The sequence below is a fragment of the Hirundo rustica genome, chromosome 7 (assembly GCF_015227805.2).
Source record: "Hirundo rustica isolate bHirRus1 chromosome 7, bHirRus1.pri.v3, whole genome shotgun sequence".
In the NCBI taxonomy this organism is placed as follows: Eukaryota; Metazoa; Chordata; class Aves; order Passeriformes; family Hirundinidae; genus Hirundo; species Hirundo rustica.
The window spans coordinates 34,759,510-34,779,208 of record NC_053456.1 but is presented as its reverse complement, the minus strand read 5'-3'; the positions used below and the strand labels follow the sequence as shown (position 1 = coordinate 34,779,208).

At 47.6% G+C, this 19,699-nt stretch overlaps 1 protein-coding gene across 9 annotated transcripts; it reads left to right on the top strand.

The window, feature by feature from the left end:
• Positions 1-139: 139 nt before the first annotated feature.
• On the top strand, positions 140-9,371 carry POFUT2 (protein O-fucosyltransferase 2). 9 transcript variants are annotated; one of them, XM_040070100.1, is made up of 9 exons: positions 140-478; positions 566-634; positions 3,468-3,586; positions 3,885-3,995; positions 6,165-6,231; positions 7,686-7,811; positions 8,365-8,545; positions 8,788-8,911; positions 9,193-9,371. In XM_040070100.1, exons 1-9 carry the CDS (start codon positions 140-142, stop codon positions 9,344-9,346), a joined length of 1,290 nt encoding a protein of 429 aa, XP_039926034.1. In that variant the 3' UTR covers positions 9,347-9,371. The 9 variants fall into 9 exon arrangements, 5 of the variants coding, with proteins under 5 accessions (XP_039926034.1, XP_039926033.1, XP_039926036.1 ...); XM_040070099.1 differs by having other exon boundaries at positions 563-634; XM_040070098.1 differs by lacking the exons at positions 140-478; positions 566-634 and adding exons at positions 778-1,065; positions 2,162-2,412 and having other exon boundaries at positions 3,442-3,586.
• The last annotated feature ends 10,328 nt before the right edge of the window (positions 9,372-19,699 follow it).

Genomic DNA, 19,699 nt, shown 5'->3' with positions numbered 1-19,699 from the left:
CGGGGCTTTAGTTGGTGGGCGGGCACACTAATGGCGGACAGAAGAGTGGGCGGGGCCCAAGCGCAGGGGCGTGTCTCCTCGGGGGTGTCGATTGGCGGGCGCGATGGGGGGCGGGGTTCCCGCGGGCGGCGGTTCCGCCATGAGCGTGGCGCTGCGGAACGCGCAGTTCGCCGTGCCCGTGCGCCGGGCCCCTCTCCGCCGTGCCGTGTGCGCCCTGCGCGCCGCCCTGGGCGCCTCCCGCTTCGACGTGGGGCTGGTCTGCGCCGGCAACGCGTTGATGCGGCGTCTGAACGGCGCCTACCGACGCCGCTCGGAGCCCACCGACGTCCTCTCTTTCCCATTCCACCAAGTGGCGGCGGGGGAGCTGCCGCGGCCGCGCTGCCGCGCCGAGTACAACCTGGGGGACATCTTCCTGGGAGTGGAATACATCCACCAGCAGTGCCGCGAAACCGGGGAGGATTTTGACGATGTCCTGACGGTGAGCCCTGCCCGGGCGCGGTCGGCGGCGGGGCGGGCGCGGGACTCGGTCAGTAACACACGTGTTGTGCTCCCGCCTCCCAAGCAGGTGACGGCGGCCCACGGATTGTGCCACTTGCTCGGCTACCGACACGACACGAAACCCGAGTGGGAGCAGGTGCGGGATGCGCCGGAGTCGGGGAGGGTGTGTGGGGGGCCTGGCGTGGGGTGGACCGGAGCCCCGGTGACGGGAACCGGGGGTGGCCCGGTGATGACCGCCGCCGCTCCCGCAGATGTACCAGAAGGAAGCGCAAATCCTGGAAGAGCTGAACCGCCTCACGGGCTCCCGCCTGCGGCCCCTCACTGCCGGCCTCTTCTGAGAGACCGAGAGGTGCCGCGGCTCCGCGGGCGCCGCCCCGGACGTGGCGTGGGGATGGCGGCGCAGGGGCCCGGTGGCCGCTGCGCCCTGTCGCTGCCGCTGCTGCTCGGCCTGGCTGCGCTCGCCCGCCCGCCGCCGCCCGCCGCCGCCTCCGAGCCGCCGCCCTCCGCCCTCCGCGCTGGGCACGCCGCCTCCTCGCTGCCCGCGGTCGCCGCCGCCCCGCGCACCCGGTGAGCAGCCGCGTCCAGCCCCGGGTCGGCCCTGCCTGCCGGGATCTGCCCCCGCCCCGCGGTGTCCCCTTGCAAAGGCGGCCCGCGGCGTCTCGGCCCTTAGCTGGTAAAGGGCCCCTTCGCCTGCTGGGTGCTTTTTTGGATCGTTTCTGGGAGGTGTCATCGCAGCTTGCCTGAGGGCTTTTGTCTGTAGAATATCCTGAGTTGGAAGGGATCCCGCAGGGATCATCCAGCTCCCCGCCGCATTCTTCTCCCCCGCTTCTCCAGAGCGTGTCCTCCTGCCTTTGTGTCCAGCTTACAAGAGTTAGCCTGGGTGATGTGCCAGTGATTTCGACATTTTCACCGCACACCCCATGTTACCCTCAGGATGAGCGAGACTCTTCACTCCTGGATCCTCTGCAAGAAGGGCTCCTAGCATATGTCACCTCGCCACGGGGCCTTAGTGGCCCCTCTAGCCCCTGCAGCACACACTGCTCTGACTTCCCATACTTCATCCCCTTACAAGTACCACAGACTCAAAAAGAGCAACAGCTTCCTTCCCAATAGTTTCATCACAGGGTAATGTAGGGTAAAAAACAAACGAAAAAGAAGTGTAATACCTTCAGTGTGCTCCCAGTGATGCCTTGGGAAGGCTGACCTGAAAGAGACTGGACAGCTCTGTTGAATAAAGTAGGTATGTATTCCAAGGCCTCTAGGATACACCTCGGGCGGGACAGGGCCTGACCAGGGCTACACCCAAGGGGGACTAAAAATGGCCACAAAATGGCTGACTAGTCACAAGGTCTTAATATTTTTCAAGTTTTGGTCCATTTGCATCTTGGGGTTTAATTGTCCAATTACAGCTTCAGGTTCTGAGGTCTCATCCTTCTTGTTCCTCCCTTCAGTCCACTGTTGTTTTTGCTTTTGGGCCTGAAAGTTGTCCTTGGTTTTCAGCAAGAAAAGGATTTGGTCTGTCTACCTACTCAATGAAGAGAGCTTACTGGCACTTAATATGAGGCTCAGAACTACACCCCTAGGCAGCACAAAATCTGACAAACATGAGAGCTAAAACTTAAGGCTTCACCAGAAATAATGCTACACCTTTGCTCTTCCCCAGATACCTTTTGTACGATGTAAACCCCCCCGAAGGGTTCAACCTTCGCAGAGATGTCTATGTTCGCATTGCTTCCCTTCTAAACACCCTGCGGAAAAGCGAAAACTGGGTGTTGGTTCTGCCTCCCTGGGGACATCTCTATCACTGGCAGAGCTCTGACATCCTGCAGGTTCGGATCCCTTGGTCTGAGTTCTTTGATATCCCAAGCCTCAACAGGAACATCCCTGTCATCGAATATGAGCAGTTCCTTGCAGGTGGGGTATAGGATCATGCAATCTACGATTAATTAAATATTTGATATGGTTTATTTACAGGTTTGTCTTTATAGGGGATTTTATCCTTTGAAGCAAAAAAAAAAAAAAAAATCTTAGAGGAGGGATTAGAAGGAGTTTTGCTGAGCTACACAACCGTTAGGATGGAATAACCCAATTATTTGGCAGCTTGTTTGATGAAAGCACTGCTGTCCCCTCGATTTCTGGGACCCTCAAAGACAGACAATGCCTGTAGTTAAATTCACCTGTGGTATTTCGGTGTGGTTTTGACCATAATGAGGAAGCCATAAGGAGAGAGGCAGCTTGTTGAAATACAGACAAGCCACGTTTTTCTGGACGTGGTTATTGGACACTGAAAGTTGTAAAGCGGGGTCTTCCCTGAACTTTTTCATCGTCGATGCTGCACGTACTTGAAATACCCCTTACTTTTGGTGTCTAAGAGAAAGGCTTTCCATAAGACAGTGAAGTTGGTTCCTTTAGGATTTAATGCCACGTTGAGCTAATCACCAAATGTTCAAATCTGCAGCAGTGTCACAGGCTTGTTCAGTAAAGGAAATAAAGGCCACCAAATGTCACACCTCTACAAAGAGCTCTGAAGGGAAAGCTGTTCCCTGCCTTCCGGGAAAATGCATGTAGAGACCTTGAAATTTAGGGGAGGGGCTTGTACTTGGTATTTTTCTTGGAGGCATTCCTCCTGTGGCAGCTACTTAGAGCGCTGAAAACCTGTGTGCTTCCTGGTATGTTTTACCCAGCTGTTGTGTTTGGTACATGTTGTGTTTGGTACATGAAATCACTGAGCTGGGTGGGATAGCAGGTCGTCACATTGCCTGACTGTTTTAGTTTTTCTGGCTCGCACAGAACTTCTGTTCCTTTTTTACAGGGAAAACAGGGATGAGAGAACAGTGCAATATTAGCATTTCTAGCAGATTTTTAACTGCAACTGTTGCTCCTTCATACCTTTATGGTGTGGGTTTTCATGCTTACAAATCCATTGCTTTGCCTTCTGCTCAGAGTCAGGTGGGCCCTTTATTGAACAGATTTATGTGCTACAAGGCTACGCAGAAGGATGGAAAGAAGGAACATGGGAAGAAAAAATAAATGAAAGGCCGTGCATTGATCAACTGCTGTATTCCAAAGACAAACATGGCTACTACAGGTAACATTGGGCAGTCTTCTGGTCTTTTCAGTTGTATTCAGAGAGATATTTGCCTGCTGTGAATATCTGGGTGCTTGGAGTTCACTTGGATTTTAAAAAGCCCATCAATAATAAAATGTTGTATTGGTATGAGAAGACCTAATTCCATAAAGCTGTTGCTCCCCAGAAAAGCAGCGTAAAGGAGGTGGCTGGTTCAATTGTTTAATATGTTTTTGGGGTTTTTTTAGGATGTTTTGTTCTATATATGGCATTAATTTAAAATACAAGCCTAAGATCAATCCTTTGTGTTCCCTTTTAGGGGCTGGTTCTGGGGTTACGAGGAAACACGAGGTCTAAATGCCTCTTGCTTGTCTGTCCAGGGTTCTGCCTCTGTTGTTGCTCCCATCCTTCTGAAGAACACTTCAGCACAGTGAGTTGCCTTGTATAACTGTGTATTGTATTATTGTTGTACGACCCCATTGCTGGGTGGGAAGAGCAGGGGGAATTTACAGGCTGTATCCCACTGTTGAGATACTTTATTACTGTATTTTTTATTGTAATTTTACTGAATTATTGTATTTTGTTAAAATCACTACAAGAGGGATTTGCACTGTAAGAAACACTTAACTGTACGTTAAGTTAAAGATTGCAGTGCTAAAACCTAAGAGCAAATACCCTTGAGCTCCTTTATATTCCTTCTCAGGCAGCTTTTGTGATTCCCACCTCCAAGGTATCATCAGATATCCCCTAGATCATGCAGTGGAAGAGATGCTGAACCATCAGCTGTTCCATATTCTACCCCACACCGCATGTGATTTTATGTCCCTGGCATATTCCCTCTCAGCAGTCTTCTCTACAGTGGGAAGAGTCCTGGCTCCATTAGTTGTTCTCCATGTGGAAGTCATTCCATGTTTTTGGTTGCCACCACTGCCAGTCTCTGAATCTTTGCATTTCAGCAGGATCCTGCACATTGAGTGTGGCTAAACCTGTTACACAGCAGTAAAAATTATATGCTCTGTCAAGTGCTCTTTTCTTTTTCTGCTAATTTTTGAGACACAGGTTCCTTATTTTGACCTCTCAGTGTTGCCTTGATGTGTGCATCAAACCGTCCACGTTCCTGACCTTCAAGACCTTTAGTTATTAGATGAAGCCTGGTTGTTGCTGTTGTGGGTTGTTTTGTTTTGTTTTGTTTTAACTATACTTACTCCTGTGTTAGATTTCATCTGCCACTTTGTTGGCCAGTGATCAGACTTCTCTAATTCTACACTGTTGGCCTTAGCTGCTCTGAGGAACTAAAAATAGTGTCACCTGATTTCATGCCCTTCTGTAGGTTGTTTAGGGATATGGTGAAGAGGCCTTCCACTTGTGATCTCCTTCTGCAGTGAGAACCATACATTTATCTCTGTCTGTAAACTTTTTTTTTTTTAATCCATGCAAGAGCCTTTTTTTGCCAAGTTTTCTTAGAAGCCTGTAATGAAGGCTGTCAGGAAATCTTGTTAGGCAGTGTCAGTGATATATCCCTTATCCTCATGTGTTCCAGTGTCTTCAAACTACTCTGATAGTTCAGAGCTCTGATCTCCCATATTGCCCTTCTGTCCGGAGAATCAGTTGTGTGGTCCTAGGATTGGATTTTTACCCTTCAATGTGGTCACTTCAAGGAAACTTCCCAATGCGTTTGGATTAGTAACCTCATTCACCTCCAATCTTCCTGTTTGATGCAGTGCTGCTCCTTCACCAGCAGTCCAGTCTGTTTTCTAGGTGATTTAGGGCCTTCCATGCAGGTGTCCAGCTGATTATCAGCAGTGATAATCCAAAGTTGATGGGTTATTTGCTTCCTCTCTTTTTAGTAGAAGGAGATGCAGATAATGACCTTGATCCCTTTTAGCAAAAGCACTTCTCTGTGTGTTTGCTTATCATCAGTATGCTCACAAACTAAATCTACACATCTTATGCGCTGGGATACTTGAAATTCTCAAAATCTCTTCTGCTTCTTAAAATTTGGATAGTGCAGGTACACTTCCAGTACACAATCCTGACCTGTGTTCATGTATGAGAAGCACAAGCTGCTGTCTCCTGCCACACTTTTTGGCAATGTCTCTGTGTTCTTCGATCTGTTGTTTTACTGTAGGAGCTTTTATTCTACATGTGGAAAACACCTTCTCTAGGTTTGTTTTTGTGACCTTCTGCTTCCTCCCAGAGGCTGTCATGTGCTCTGAGGCTGAGCATTATCACACAGGTCACTTCTCCCCTTTGGATCACTCTCCCTTTTGGAAATCTTATTTCTCCTGTAGCAACTATTGCAAGGACTGTGAGGGGTGGTTAATTCTTTTTAGTGTTTGACTTTCAGAGTCAGGGTGCCATCTATTAAGGAAGAGAGCAGGCACAGCGAGTGACATGGTTCCTTCTCTCCCCAGCAAACTGGTCCCAATTTGCCTTGTAGAGAGCTAGAATCTGCCTCATAGGACCCTGTCTCTCATTCCCCATGTCCCTTTGCTAACAGATCATAGTCTGTGCTTTATCCTAGCAAATGTGTAAAGAAACAACATAATGTAAATTCTATTCCTAAGGGAACTGCACTCAGTTTTACAATTTTCAATAGGTCAGTGATGTTAGACAGAGCTGAAAACCTTCTTCATGACCACTACGGAGGGAAAGATTATTGGAATGTGAGTATTTTACAGACAGCTTCTTCAGACTTTTTACTTGGCTCTGCTAAAAAATTCATAACCAATGTGTAATTCAGTTTTGCCTTTGGTTTCTTGTCTTGAACGTCACTTGTCTTCTGTTTCAGCAATGTGTGCTAACGTGATTTTCAGGCTGCTATGGATTAATGTGACACAGGAATTTGTCCTGCTGTCTGGTGCCTAAAGGTCCAGTGCTGCAGGGCGTGGTGATTAAAAGATACTCCCCTACACAACACATCTGCAATCAGAAGGGAGCAGTTTCTTATCTAGTCAACCTCAAGATTAGTTTTTTCAAAAGAATTCTGTAAAATGCTCATTATTGTTCCAAATCCCTCCCCATTGGCTTCAAAGGCAAAATTCCCATGGGTTTCAAGGCAAAAGTCTATGATAAAACTTTGATGACAGGAATTATTTTAAGAAAATGTTAATATTCAGACACAGGAAAATAGAACACGATATGGAATGTTTGGTATAGTTGAAACTCCTAAGAGAAACTGACTCTCATGATATTACCAAACAAATTACACAGACCTCAGTCTTCTAAGCATCTGGCTATTCACTTGAGATATGGCATGTTTTCAGAAGTGGACCAAACAGTAGCTTGCTAGCCATGAATTGTTCATTGAGAGTAACCTCTCAAAGAAGGAAATGCAACCCAGGTACCATATTTGAGTGTGACTTGTCCTGTAAAAGAGACATGAAATCCACATGGCTCCATAACACACATTTCTTTGCAGTGGCACTTCAAACATTGCCCCAGTGATTTTGCCTGATGTCCAAACAGAAATTTACTCACAGCACCTTGGGCCCAGGGCCTCTTCCCTTTTTTCAGTGCTCCTCTGAGAAGCACCTCTCCCTTCTCTATTTCTTTGCTGTCAAAAAGGGAGAAAGTGGGATTTCCTTCATTCTTTTGCATGTTAATAAAAAGACCACTTGTGGCTGTGTGCAGTGGTAACTGCATCACAGGATCTTAGAGATTATTATTCACAGGTTAAGGAAATAATTCCTTTTTCATCACTTTTCTGCTGAATTTCATAGGCGTGTCTGTGGCTAGATGCCTAATATTTTTAAAGCAGGTTTTATTCTTACAGGTGTTTTGCACACTAAAGTGTTTGCTGAGCTTTTGTTTCCAAAAGTGAGGTATATTGCTAGGGTGTTTAATTTGGTATATTACGTGTTCTGTTGTGTGAGTAACTGCAGTGTCCTCCCTATACCTGTGTATCGCAGGGGTAGGAGAGTATGCCAGCTATAAATGTGGTGATAATTCGGAATAAACTACTGACACTTGGATAAAAGGTTAGAAATCGTTGCTTAGAGTACTGCACAGAGGTACCAGAAGTAACTGCATCCTGGAAGTGCTGTGTGTGTGAAATGTCTCCACCTGTGCGTTTTTAGCACTCCTTTTTCTGACTCGGTGTCTGCTCTTATTCCGACAGACCCGTCGGAGCATGGTGTTCGCTAAACACCTCCGCGTGGTGGGAGATGAGTTTAGGAAGAAATACCTTCAATCCACTGATGAGGCAGACAGGACTCAGTACAAGGAGGACTGGACACAGATGAAGGTAAAATCCTTAACAGTCTGTTCCCCATAACAGATACTTCATTTATGTACTCCTGGCTATGTGCTGTAGGGCGTGTTCGAAGGTACACGTGGGTGACACTCTTCTGCTTACGTTGAGGTGGACACGCATGTTCCTCATGCACATTCTTCTCCCTGTGTGTGACACAAGCTAACAGAGTCTGGCCAGTTGTGCCTGGTTCTGAGGGCCAGATCTTTGTTTCCCTCATTTCAGTAGAGGAAACTTGAATTTCTTCTTGTTTTCAGCACTATGTGTGGGTGTAAAGTTTAGCTACCACCTGTCAGTTGAGGATTTATTTGGTCAGGGAGGGGAATTTTTCTTACAAAGATTTGGCATTCCAGTTTCTCTTGTATGATGGTGGCCACCCAAGATCTAAATGTTGCAACAAGTGTCCCAAGCTGCTTCCAGTCCATACTTAAATATTTCTCTCTGCAGCTAGAGGGGTTCTGTGCCTTATCCAGAGGTGATGCATTCTGACTTTTCAGTGTGAACAGTGATGCTCTCAAGCTTTAAAGTTTTGATCTTTTTCTCCTAGGTTAAGACGGGCACAGCTCTAGGTGGCCCATACCTTGGGGTTCATCTCAGAAGGAGAGACTTCATTTGGGGTCACAGAGAAGATGTGCCTTCCCTGCAAGGAGCAGTAAAGAAAATCCGCAGCCTCTTGGAGACGCTTAAACTTGAAAAAGTTTTTGTAGCCACTGATGCTGTTGAGGAAGGTAAGCAGATCACAGTAATTTCAGGATTGGTAACTTTTGACAATGTGCAACAATTACCACTGGCTCCCCTCTCTGCCTGCAATGCTGTGAATTTTGGCAACTGTAATGTAAAATCTGTTGGGTTTTGGTGTCACTTTCTCTGTTACTGTTCACCCAGGGTTCCCTTAAACAAACACATTGTGTGACAGCAACAAATTGCTCTTCATAATGTAGAAATAAATTCATATCCTTACTTTTGTAAGAGGTTGAACTGCTCAAGAAACTGCTTCCTGAGATGGCAAGGTTTGAACCCTCTCTGGAGGAGCTGGAACTCTATAAGGATGGGGGCTTGGCTGTGATTGACCAATGGATTTGCGCACATGCAAGGTAGCAAACCTAACTTGTACTTCAGGCAAAGCTTAATGTCACTGTCACAAAACTGAATATGGTTTTTGGCCCATGGTTGTTTACAAGTTGTGTAAGACATCATATAGTCAATTATATGATTTAGGTGTAGCAGATATATAATGGTTATATTGTGTGTATATATATGTTAATTTCATTATCATATCATTTCACTGAACAGTGAAGTTCATTGGACTGAAATCTAATGACTTGCGTTGTAAAAATTTGCTCACAAACCCTTTTTGATTTTTTTTTTTCCACAGGTATTTTATAGGCACCTCAGTTTCAACATTTTCCTTCCGAATCCATGAGGAAAGGGAGATCTTGGGATTTGATCCAAAAACAACTTACAACCGATTTTGTGGTGAAACAGAGAAAAATTGTGAGCAGCCAACTCACTGGAAAATTGTATATTAAAGACAGAAAACCACAAAGGTTTCAATAGTGTTAAGAGTTCAAAATAATTGTGATGGTTTTAGTTAAAAACCAGGCAGAAACACCAATTAATGTAGTGGTTTCACATTCACCAAATTCTGTTTGCCAAATTTAGCATAGTGGTCTTAGTGTTTACTTTATTTTTGTGGGAGAGGATCAGAACGAGCAAAGCAGGCTTAAGCTTAATAAAATAAACAAATTGTTTTATTAACACACACTAAAAGAATGGAAAAGTTGAGGAAAAAAAAAAGAAACTTTAAAAAAAAAAAACCAAAAACAACCACCACCAAACCCAAATGAAACTTCAAAACACTCTTCCCTTCCAACCTGTTAACATTCTTACAAAGAGCATAGAGAGACACAACCTGTGATTTTCAGTCAGTTTCACCCTTTAAACATAATCTTTCATCACTTTGGGAGAGGAGTCTGTCTAGAGTCCTATGGAGACATTTGCCCTGCGACAAAAACAGTTTTGTGGCTCCCAATGTCACAAATCTGCAACTGCCTGGAGATTTTGCAGATTGTGCTGTTCCACCCATTAGCAGCCTTTCCCTTGGCTGCTCATGGGCCTCTCAGTGTATCTGGGATACTTTTTAAGAATGCTTCCTCTATTACAAAATAAAGATTCTCTTCTTCTATCTCTGAAATTGTCTATCTCAAAAGAAATAAAGACCTCCTTTTACCTCAGGAGCTGAGGGCCTCAAATCACTTTCTCTGTAAAATCATCTCAAAGGGTGAGACCTCTTTTTACTCTAGGAGCAAGGGGCTTTAGGATTCCTACTTAAATCTCAATCATATCAATCCCCAGCTTTGACTAAAACCTGCATTCTGCCAAACAACATTAAGATGTTACAAGAAACAGTCCATTTCCCCATAGTTTACACCAGAGAAGTCCAGTTAAAAAAAGTTCACTTCCTCACTCCCTCCTTCCAATAATCTTTATCAGTTCTTTCACTCTTGCTCCACTGACTTCATGCGGTGCCTTTTCTGGGTCCACTCTGTCTCTTTCTTCTCTTGAAGAGGAAGAAGGGTTAGGCCTTGGAAGCTCCGTGTTGCCAGGACAGGGTTGAATCTGCCCGGGCCGCGGTGGCTGTGTGATCTCTCCAGTGCTGCCCCTCTGGGGATCTCCTGTCTGGGGGCCGGGGAGGAGAGCTCTGCCAGCCCTCGGGGACAGTCGCGGTGGCCTTGGCCCCGCCGGGCCCCTGGCTCTTACCGGGGCTTGCTGGAGATCCCTCCCTGCCCCGGGGCTCCAGCGGGTGTTCAAAGTCGCTGATGTTAAGTTTGTAACTTCTCCTCCCTCACTGGGAGCCGATGGATGATGGATGGAGCCCGGCCAGGCCTCGGGCAGATCCCCCACAAAAGTGAAGTAGGGGCAGGAAGCAGCAGGCCCGACTCGATGTTCCCTGGCCAGGAGGAAAAGGGCTGACTTGAACAAAATCAGGGTTTATGTGGGTACTTCCCAAAGTTGCATTCAACATTCTCAGTGGTCAAAGCAGATGCCAATATCCCAGACTAGCCTTCTGATAGATCCCTGTCCTTTCCAAAACAATTCCAAGGTCCTGACAGTGCAACACTTCACATTCCTCTCTAACTGAAAAACCAACTCTGCCAACCCATGACAATAAGGAAAACTCACGGGGAATTACCTCCCTTGGAACAAGGTATGATCCAATCCTGTACTCTCAGCTCCCACTCCCCTTCCAGCGTGGGTGTGACGTGGGGTGGCTGTACTGCTCAGTGCCTCTGGGCTTCACAGCATTTCTGCATGGCTGCTGCAATTGAGTGCCCAGCATGTGCTGCTCTGGCTGCCTCCCCTGAGTGGTCCCACGTGCACCAAGGGGGTTGCTACAGACAACAGAGGCCTCTTGGCTGCAGAGCTGTGTGATGGGAGGCGGCAAAGCAACACCCAGGATGCAGCTGTTCAAACCAGCCTCGCCTGCTGGAGCATTTCTTACCTGTCCTTAATTCTTTCTTGCGGTCTCCGGGTCATTTTTTAGCCGCAGGGCTGTGGAGCCTGGCCATGTCACCCAGGGAGGAACCAAGCTGCCACCAGAATAAAAGCAGGGGTGCTGCTCCCACCCCAAGGGAAGAGCCTGCAAAGCCCATCCTTTGGGGACTCATCTTTCATGTGAAGGCACATTACCTAGTGGAGAAAGAGGCTGGTACTTGGTGGAGCAGGGCCAAGATTCCATTTTCCTAAGGCAGCTCCCTCCTCTGCCTGCCACAGCGCTGATCAGGGCTGGGAGCAGCAGGTGGGTGTGTTCAGCTCTGCTGCTGGAAGGTGGCCCTCTCGGGAGGTCCTGGTTGCTTCAGGGCCGCGCTTTTCTGCTAGTTTGAATCCAGACACCCACAAGCCAGCACCATCGCCACAGCCCTCAGGAGTCCATCAGCCTTCCCCACAGTGAAGGTGGTTAAACCCTTCAGCCACTCTCCAAAACTCAGCACCACTGCAGATCTACAGCAGAACAGCTGTTTACCCACAGGGGGCTTCTGAAACACATTGCCCATTATGCGTCCGGAGGAAACAAAGTGCTTATTTTGCATCCTCACAAGTGTGGCCAAAGCCACACATACAGAGCCATAACAAATTCTAATCATGTACCAATAGAAACAGACATCGAATGACATAATTTCTTAGACAACTGTTGGGGATGAAATCAAATCCAAAGAAAAAAATCTAAACGTAAAAAATCAAGATGTTGTTGCACGCTGATACAGTGTTTCTGCTTTTGAGCTCTGCAGGTGTTTTTCCTCCTTCCCTTCTTGCGTGAGCTCCCTTTGATTTCATGATGTTTGTGTCTTTGATATCTATTTTTAGCTAAATATTACTGATGATGACAGTCATACAGTGCCCAAGACTTATCTCGTAAGTCAGCCCTGCTGCTCAGGCCTCAGCACATCAGGGAGTAACGTGCAGCCCCTGGTGCTGGTGTTCCCAATCACGGGGAAATTTCAGGTGAGTATTTAAAGTGTCCCCTTGCTGCTGGCAGGTGTCCTGCGGTGTTCCTTTAAGTGCTACAGAGTCCCTTCAGCTGGGGTACTGGGCTGCTGGACTGGGCTTTCCAGTGGGATCCAGCTACACACAGAATTTGGGAAACAGCCTCCAAAACGTTCTAGGCTCATACCTCTGAAATGGCTCCAAAGGGCAACAGGTCCAGCACAAGTCCTTGTCCCAGCCCTGGCTCACTGACACACACAAGAAGCCAACCAGGCTGGGCTCCTCGCCCCTCTGCTGCCTCCTCCAGCTCCTGACCAAGGGGAATGGAGGAAAACACAAGAGCATAGATAGGGGCAGAACAGTCTGCGGAGCTGCCTGAGCCACCCCTCTGCCCGTAGCCGGCAGCGGCCAGCTGCTCTCCTTGCCAGAAAGGTGAGAGGTGTGGGGGCGAGGCACGCTTTGCCAGACAGGGCCCCCAAGGGAGAGCTCCAGCTCCCAGCTCTGGCTGAGCGCTGCATGGAGCCCAGGCTGAGCCAGCTGGAGTGGGGGACGGCTGTCCACGTCCCCGGGAGCTGCTGCTGCTGCCCAAAGGCCAGCTCGCAGCAGCCTCGTGCTGTCTGTGTGAGGAAGCAACTCTTGAGCCCTGGCAGCAAAATGCAATTTCTATTGGGTTTGTAGCAAACCTGCTGTTTCAAGCTGGGAATACTCGGTTCCCCGGGTGGGAAAGTGCTTGAAGCAGCCGAGCTGAGCCGTTTCTGAGAATTCCAAGCCTCGTGTCATTATGATTCTTGATACCATATTTAAATAGTTACTATTGAGTCGAGACAGTATCAAGTGGATTTTGGTGGGGTTTTTTTGCCTCATTTGTGTTCTTTCTATTCTCCACGGCACTCCCGTGTCGTTGTTTCTCTACTGGGTCCTTGTGTCCCGTTCACTCTCCCTGTTCTTTTTTAATCCCTCTCTGTCATGCTGTACATCCCAGGGGTTTTGTTTGTTTGTTTGTTTTTTATTTTGTTCTGGGTTTTTTTTGTTGTTGTTGTTTTTTTGTTTGTTTGGTTTGGTTTTTGTTTGTTTGTGTTTTTGTTTGTTTTTCTTTGTGGTGTTTTGTTTTTTTTTTTTCCAATTTCATCCTGCAGCCCATTCTTCCTTTCCTTCCTGTGTCCTCTCTGTTGCCACTCCCTCTTTCTGCCTCTTGCCTGTGACAGTGGGGCTGGGGAGGAGCTTCAACCCTTCCAGGGGCTGCCCCCCTTTCTTCTTGCAGCAGAGCCCCTTTTTGGGAAGCGTACACATGGAAAGAGCTTGAATAAAGTGCCACACTGCTGTCCAGGGCACTTTGACTCATTCTGTTCCTTCTTTGTGGGTCAGTGTCTTGGTTTGGGGACAAATTTGGGAGAAAACCCCTGTATAGGATCCCTCTGGGAAGCAAACCCTAGTGGCCCCTCCCTCCAACCAGTCTGGTAAAAAAAACTCTTTGGAGAAAAGTGGAAAAAACTAATTTACTAAACAAATGAAGTGCATACAAGTATAAAGAATGAATAATAAGAAACAATAAAGCCTCCCCTTCTGAAGTGAGATGGCAAATTGAGAAAGTCCTTGCCGTGGGTGGAGCTCGGCTCTCTCTCAGACTCTCCTCAGTCCCAGTCTCTCCGGCGCTGCTGGAAAATGCCCAGGTCCAGGCCCCGGTGGGCCGCAGGTGCAGCCCCCAGTGCTCCCCTGGGTTTTCAGTCCAGAGCAGGTTTAAACAGTTCCAAGAAAAAGGGAAAAAAACAGTCCAGGGAATTTCTCTGCCCTAGCTAGCTGAAACTAACTAAAAGCAAAAAAATAAATCTCTGTCCTGCAGTCTCTCCAAGCCTCCTCCGAACACCCCAGCCGGAGAAGAATGTGGAGGAGTCAGGCAGTTTTCTCAAAACAAACTCTGCACTTCTCCTTGCTCTTAGAACCAGTCTTAAAGGCAGAAACTCAATATACAGCACAAACAGAACAGACGACTGGGGATACAAGCATCATAAAGTTACCCTAGGACAGTCAGGAAAACAGGCTGGGGAGTGAGTGGAGACTGGGGCTCAGATGTCATTTGGGGCCCCCAAGCGTCCCTAGGAGAGGGAGCCATGCTGCAGTGGAGGATCATGCGAGTGGGAAATGAGGAGGGGTCATGCTGGGTGCCCTCCCCCAGAGGGACCCAAAGCTGCCAGAAAATTCACAGGGAGGGGTGGGTGTAGAATACTAAAATCTGCCAAGTTATTTTGTTTTTATAGGTATTGGCAAAGAATAGGAATTTGTCTCTAAATTCATTTGGAAAGAAACCCTCTATCCACTCTACTGTATGCAGGAATTTAGGAAACTCTGATTAAAGACGGGTAGTAGTTTTGAAAATAACGCCATGATGTTTTTATCTAGGAGTGAACCAATCAAGTGCCCTGAAACCATAAGAACGGATGAGGAGGAAATAAAAAGGGCTCTCTGGCAACTTTTCCCTTCATTCTCTGCCTGTCCCCGAAGTGCGCCGCAGCCCCGGGCTGGACTCGGCAGCAGTGCTGCCGCCTTGTGGACAGAGGGCGGTATGGCTTTCCCCGAGCCCGCGCCCTGCCCCTTGCGCGGGGTGATGGGCGCGGAGGGAGGCGTGGCGGAGGGAGGCGTGGCAGAGGGAGGCGTGGCGGAGGGAGGCGTGGCGGAGGGAGGCATGGCGGAGGGAGGCGTGGCAGAGGGAGGTGTGGCGGAGGGAGGTGTGGCGGAGGGAGGCGTGGCAGAGGGAGGCGTGGCGGAGGGAGGCGTGGCGGAGGGAGGCGTGGCGGAGGGAGGTGTGGCAGAGGGAGGCGTGGCGGAGGGAGGCGTGGCGGAGGGAGGCGTGGCGGAGGGAGGCGTGATGGAGGGAGGCGTGGCAGAGGGAGGCGTGGCAGAGGGAGGCGTGGCAGAGGGAGGCGTGGCAGAGGGAGGCGTGGCAGAGGGAGGCGTGGCGGAGGGAGGCGTGGCGGAGGGAGGCGTGGCGGAGGGAGGCGTGGCGGAGGGAGGCGTGGCGGAGGGAGGCATGGCGGAGGGAGGCGTGGCGGAGGGAGGTGTGGTGGAGGGAGGTGTGGTGGAGGGAGGCGTGGCAGAGGGAGGCGTGGCGGAGGGAGGCGTGGCGGAGGGAGGTGTGGTGGAGGGAGGCGTGGCGGAGGGAGGTGTGGCGGTGGGAGGCGTGGCAGAGGGAGGTGTGGCAGAGGGAGGCGTGGTGGAGGGAGGCGTGGCAGAGGGAGGCGTGGCAGAGGGAGGCGTGGCAGAGGGAGGCGTGGCGCACGGAGGCGTGGTGGACGGAGGCATGGCGGCAGGCTCCCTGGCTGCCAAGCGTGGGGAGGGCGTGAGCGGGGCCTTTCCTGTAAACTTTGGGGACGGGTGAAGCAGAGTTAGGAGGGCAAATGCATGCAGCCAGGCTTGAGCGGAGGGCCACGGCGCTCAAAGGAGCGGCCGGCGATGCGGAGCAGTGGCTGAGATGGCAACAGCCCCAGATGTGAGCTGTGCAGGTGAGGAGAGGGCAGCTCCTGCTAGGGGCTGCTTCAGGAGGGGTTTCCTCAGTTCACTTTTGTATGGAGCTGCTGGAGGAGAGGGGTTTATATTGGGCTCCTGAGGGCTGTCCTATGAAACAACGATGAATGTGATTGGGATACGCAAAGCAATCACACGGAGACGAGAGATTTTGCAGGGCAGAGAGTTCCTCCGAGCGAGCTCAAGGCTGAGGCAAGCCCAGAGCTCTTCTGCCTGTTTATTTCTTACTTTTTATACATTTGTGGGTCTGGCTGTGGATTGGCTTCTGGAGTTTTCACCTCCCAGCCAAATAGCCAGACCAGCTGTCAGTTACAATTGTTTTTAGGTTAGAAATATGCAAACAAAGGACAGGGAATGAAAAACAAAGGATTTGTTTATGTTACATCTGTGAGAAAAAGTAGAAACTGCTCCTAATATTGTACAGTAGCTAAAAAGTCTGACTCTATTTTATGAACAATCAAAAGGCTTTGAAAAACTCAGAAAAACCAGGGTGACAGGTGAGAGCATCTCACAGGGTCTGGGGAACACCTGGATGCAGAGCACTGCTTAAAAAGGAGGTGCTGAGGGACAAACCTTTGTACTAGGCCACAGCAGCTGAGCAGGTGAGCCGATGCATGGATTTGCAGGGGGGACCTTTCTCCTTTTCCATTGTGATTTCATCTTGCCAATCTCTCGCCAGTGCCTCCAGAAAAAAAAAAAAAAAGGGGGGGGGGGGGGGTTATGAGGACAAAAGGAATTTAAATTGAGGGAAGAAACTTCTCTTCCATTATAGTCTGTGTTTGAAATGGGGGGAATCTCCCTTCATCTCTGATTGTAAGGATTGATTGAAGGAAAACCCGGCTCTTCCATGGTGTTAGGGCTATCAGTTGATAGGGAATCCCTGTGTTCTACTTTAAATGGAAGGGGGAATATATTGATCCTGTATTATCGGTTTGAATTGAGGGTAAACCCCCTATTTTCATCATCCTAAGATTTAAATTGAGGGGGAAGCCTCTTGTCCCTGCTCTAGTAAGGGTTTGAATTGAAGTAAAAATCTCCCTTTGACTTATTAAAGAAATACAGGTATTGATCTAGTATCGATACCCAACTGTGATGGACAAAAACTCTCTAACAGTTTAAAATTAGAAAGTGTATGTATATTACGGCCGGGCAGCACGGTGGGATTATTTCCCTGATATGCACTGCAAAATTCACAGGTAATTACAAAGTCTTTTATTTACAAAAGTGTTGAATACCCAAAATACAAACGCATATTCATACCCCTGTCACCTCCCATTCCTCGCTTCATATGCTAATTGATAAAAAGGCTATTAAGCATGCGTGCTTTGTTTCCTAAAATGAGTTGGGGGTCTATTCTGGGGAGGGGTCACCCAAAATGAGGAAGTAAGATGAGTCTTACTCGTCCTGACCTTTCTACCTTTTCAATGCATTCGTGACAAATGAATCCTTGGTAGAACTTACAGTTTCCTGTGTTCAATGGGTCCTTTAAGCAGGAAATCTGCAGCTATCTAATGTCCTATTTACCGCATTTTGGTTTTTGTTACATGCACAGCTACACAAACATAAAGCTGACAAGCAATGAGTTACTAAATCCGGGATAGCTTAGCTAAGATCCAGCTTCTGTTAACTGTGAACAAAGCTCACCTATCTACTTCAGCTAATTCAGCAACTTATTAACTTTCCTAAAATCCCTAATTCTTCCAATTTAATGTCTCACCTTTTCCCGTCATTTGATGGTCTTGAGGAATACCCCTCTTTTTCTGCTATTTTTGGGGATTCAGTTGAACAGAACTTCTTTATTTGCCGTTGTAGTGGTTTCAGCTGAGGTAAACATCTGCTGTTGTCTCTGTTTCAGGGGTTCAGTTGAAGGAAACGCCAGTTTTCCCAGCATTTGAAAAGTTTAAATTGGACTATGCCGCTGCATTTGGGGGCACTTCTACCCATGCCCGTGCCAAATGCCTTGCACGGGGGCACTCCAGGCATTCATTCCCCGCGGAATCGCTGAGGTTGTGGCTGGACTGCCGCCAGGGACTGACAGAGGCACGCCGGTCGGTGTTAGTCCTGCGGAACCAAAGCAAGCTCTGCTGGGCTGGCAGGCAGGAGCCGTGGCACGTGTTGGAGTCCAGGGCATTCCCTTGGCTGCCCTGGAGGGTCAGGGACCTGGACAGGGGGGTCTGGGACCCCGGCCCAGAGCCCAGAGGGACATTGGCTTTGATCTCAGTCCATGGGAAAGGCTTCCTGCACTGCAGGAGGGATTGCAGGCCACAAGAGTGTGAAAGAGAGTACTTTAGCTTATCACAGGTGAGAAAACAGTAGGTTTGGGTTTTTAGTATAGAAATGAATGGGGGCAAGATGGAGGATTTGGGGCGTTGTCTCCTGCTTCTTCTTTCTTCTTCCCTGACTCCATTTTCTGCAGTGACAGTGGCACAAAGTAGTTTAAAGAGATTGGGTCAAAGTAGGGATGACCTTTTTAGTATAAGTGATAGGTATTGGCAAATAATGATAAATAAAGAACACGTAACAATTAGTATGAAAGACAGTGACAGCCCAGTGCGGGAGGAGTCGCCAGATGTCCGGGCAGCTGCACAGACCTTTGTTGGGCACTGAGAAAATTGTAAGATAAGAAACAATAAACAAAGAGTGCAACGTTGAAAAATCAGAACCTGAAGACTCCGTCTCTTTGTTGCATCTGGCTCAGGGCTTTGCAGAAGGCAAAAAGACTCTGAAACCACCTGAATCTCAGAACAAAAACCGAGAGTTCATTACATTTTGCACTCTCCCGTGAGACCTTAAGGCTCACATTTTTCCATTGCTGAGTTAATTGCAGGTCCAAGCTGACAGTGTCCCGTGCATCTGGTGTTCACTGAGCTGTTTGTGGTGGTCATTTCTTCTGGATGCAGACTTGGGCTTTTTGGGCAGACTGTGAGGTGTTTCATGCTGGCAGCTACGTTTGGTGTCACTGGTGTTTCAGAGCCAGAGCAGATCGATTTGGTCCTGGTGCATTGGAATGGGATCCAAACCTTAGAAAGTGTCTCGATTTGAGACAAACTGGGAGGAAATATTTTTTACATTAATGTGGTTTTTAATAGAAGGCAGCTTTCAGTCTTTTTTTTTTTTTTTTTTTTTTTTTTTTTTTTTTTTTTTAATGGGTTTTAAAGGTTTTTTTTTTTTTTTGAGAAAATGTAAAAAAATGTTTATTTAACAAGTAGGATGTATCTAAGTAAAAGGAAAAAAAAGAATGAATAATGTTAGATAATAAATGTTTTTGCTGAGGATGAAAACTTCAATAGATTTAGAGGTGGTTTTTTTCAGGTGTGGTTTGGTTTCTTTTTTGAGTTGGGGTGTGGCATGGGTCCTTTTCAGCTGCACTGTGGGGTTTTCTGGTGGTAGTTTGGTTTTTTGAATTGGAGTAAAGTTGAATAATTTAAAAGAAGTTATAGTGAATAAGCTTCTTGCTTATAGCATTTTGAATCGGATTTCCTAAGGCATTTTTCTAGGTTTCTCTTCTTCCCTGGGGAAACCACCCTAGATATTTTTTATTATTTTGTGGTGGTTTTTATTATTGTGAGTATGTAGTGCTTCTTTTGGTGGGTTTGTGGTAGTGTGATGCATTTAATTTGTTTGGGGATTTTATATTTATATTATTGCTTACTATAGGGGTTTTATTTATTTAGTTTGATTATAGAATATGTTTTATAGTTATGGATAATTTGGGAGACAATGTTTTTGGTTAAATTTATCTTTTGTTTTTGTGTTTATATATAGGTGGTATTTTTATTTTGATGGTTTGAGTCATTATGGTTTTATTGAGTTAGGAATCCTTTTTTTTAGTGTTGTTAATTTAAGTTTACTTGTGATATCTTAATTTTTGTAGTTGA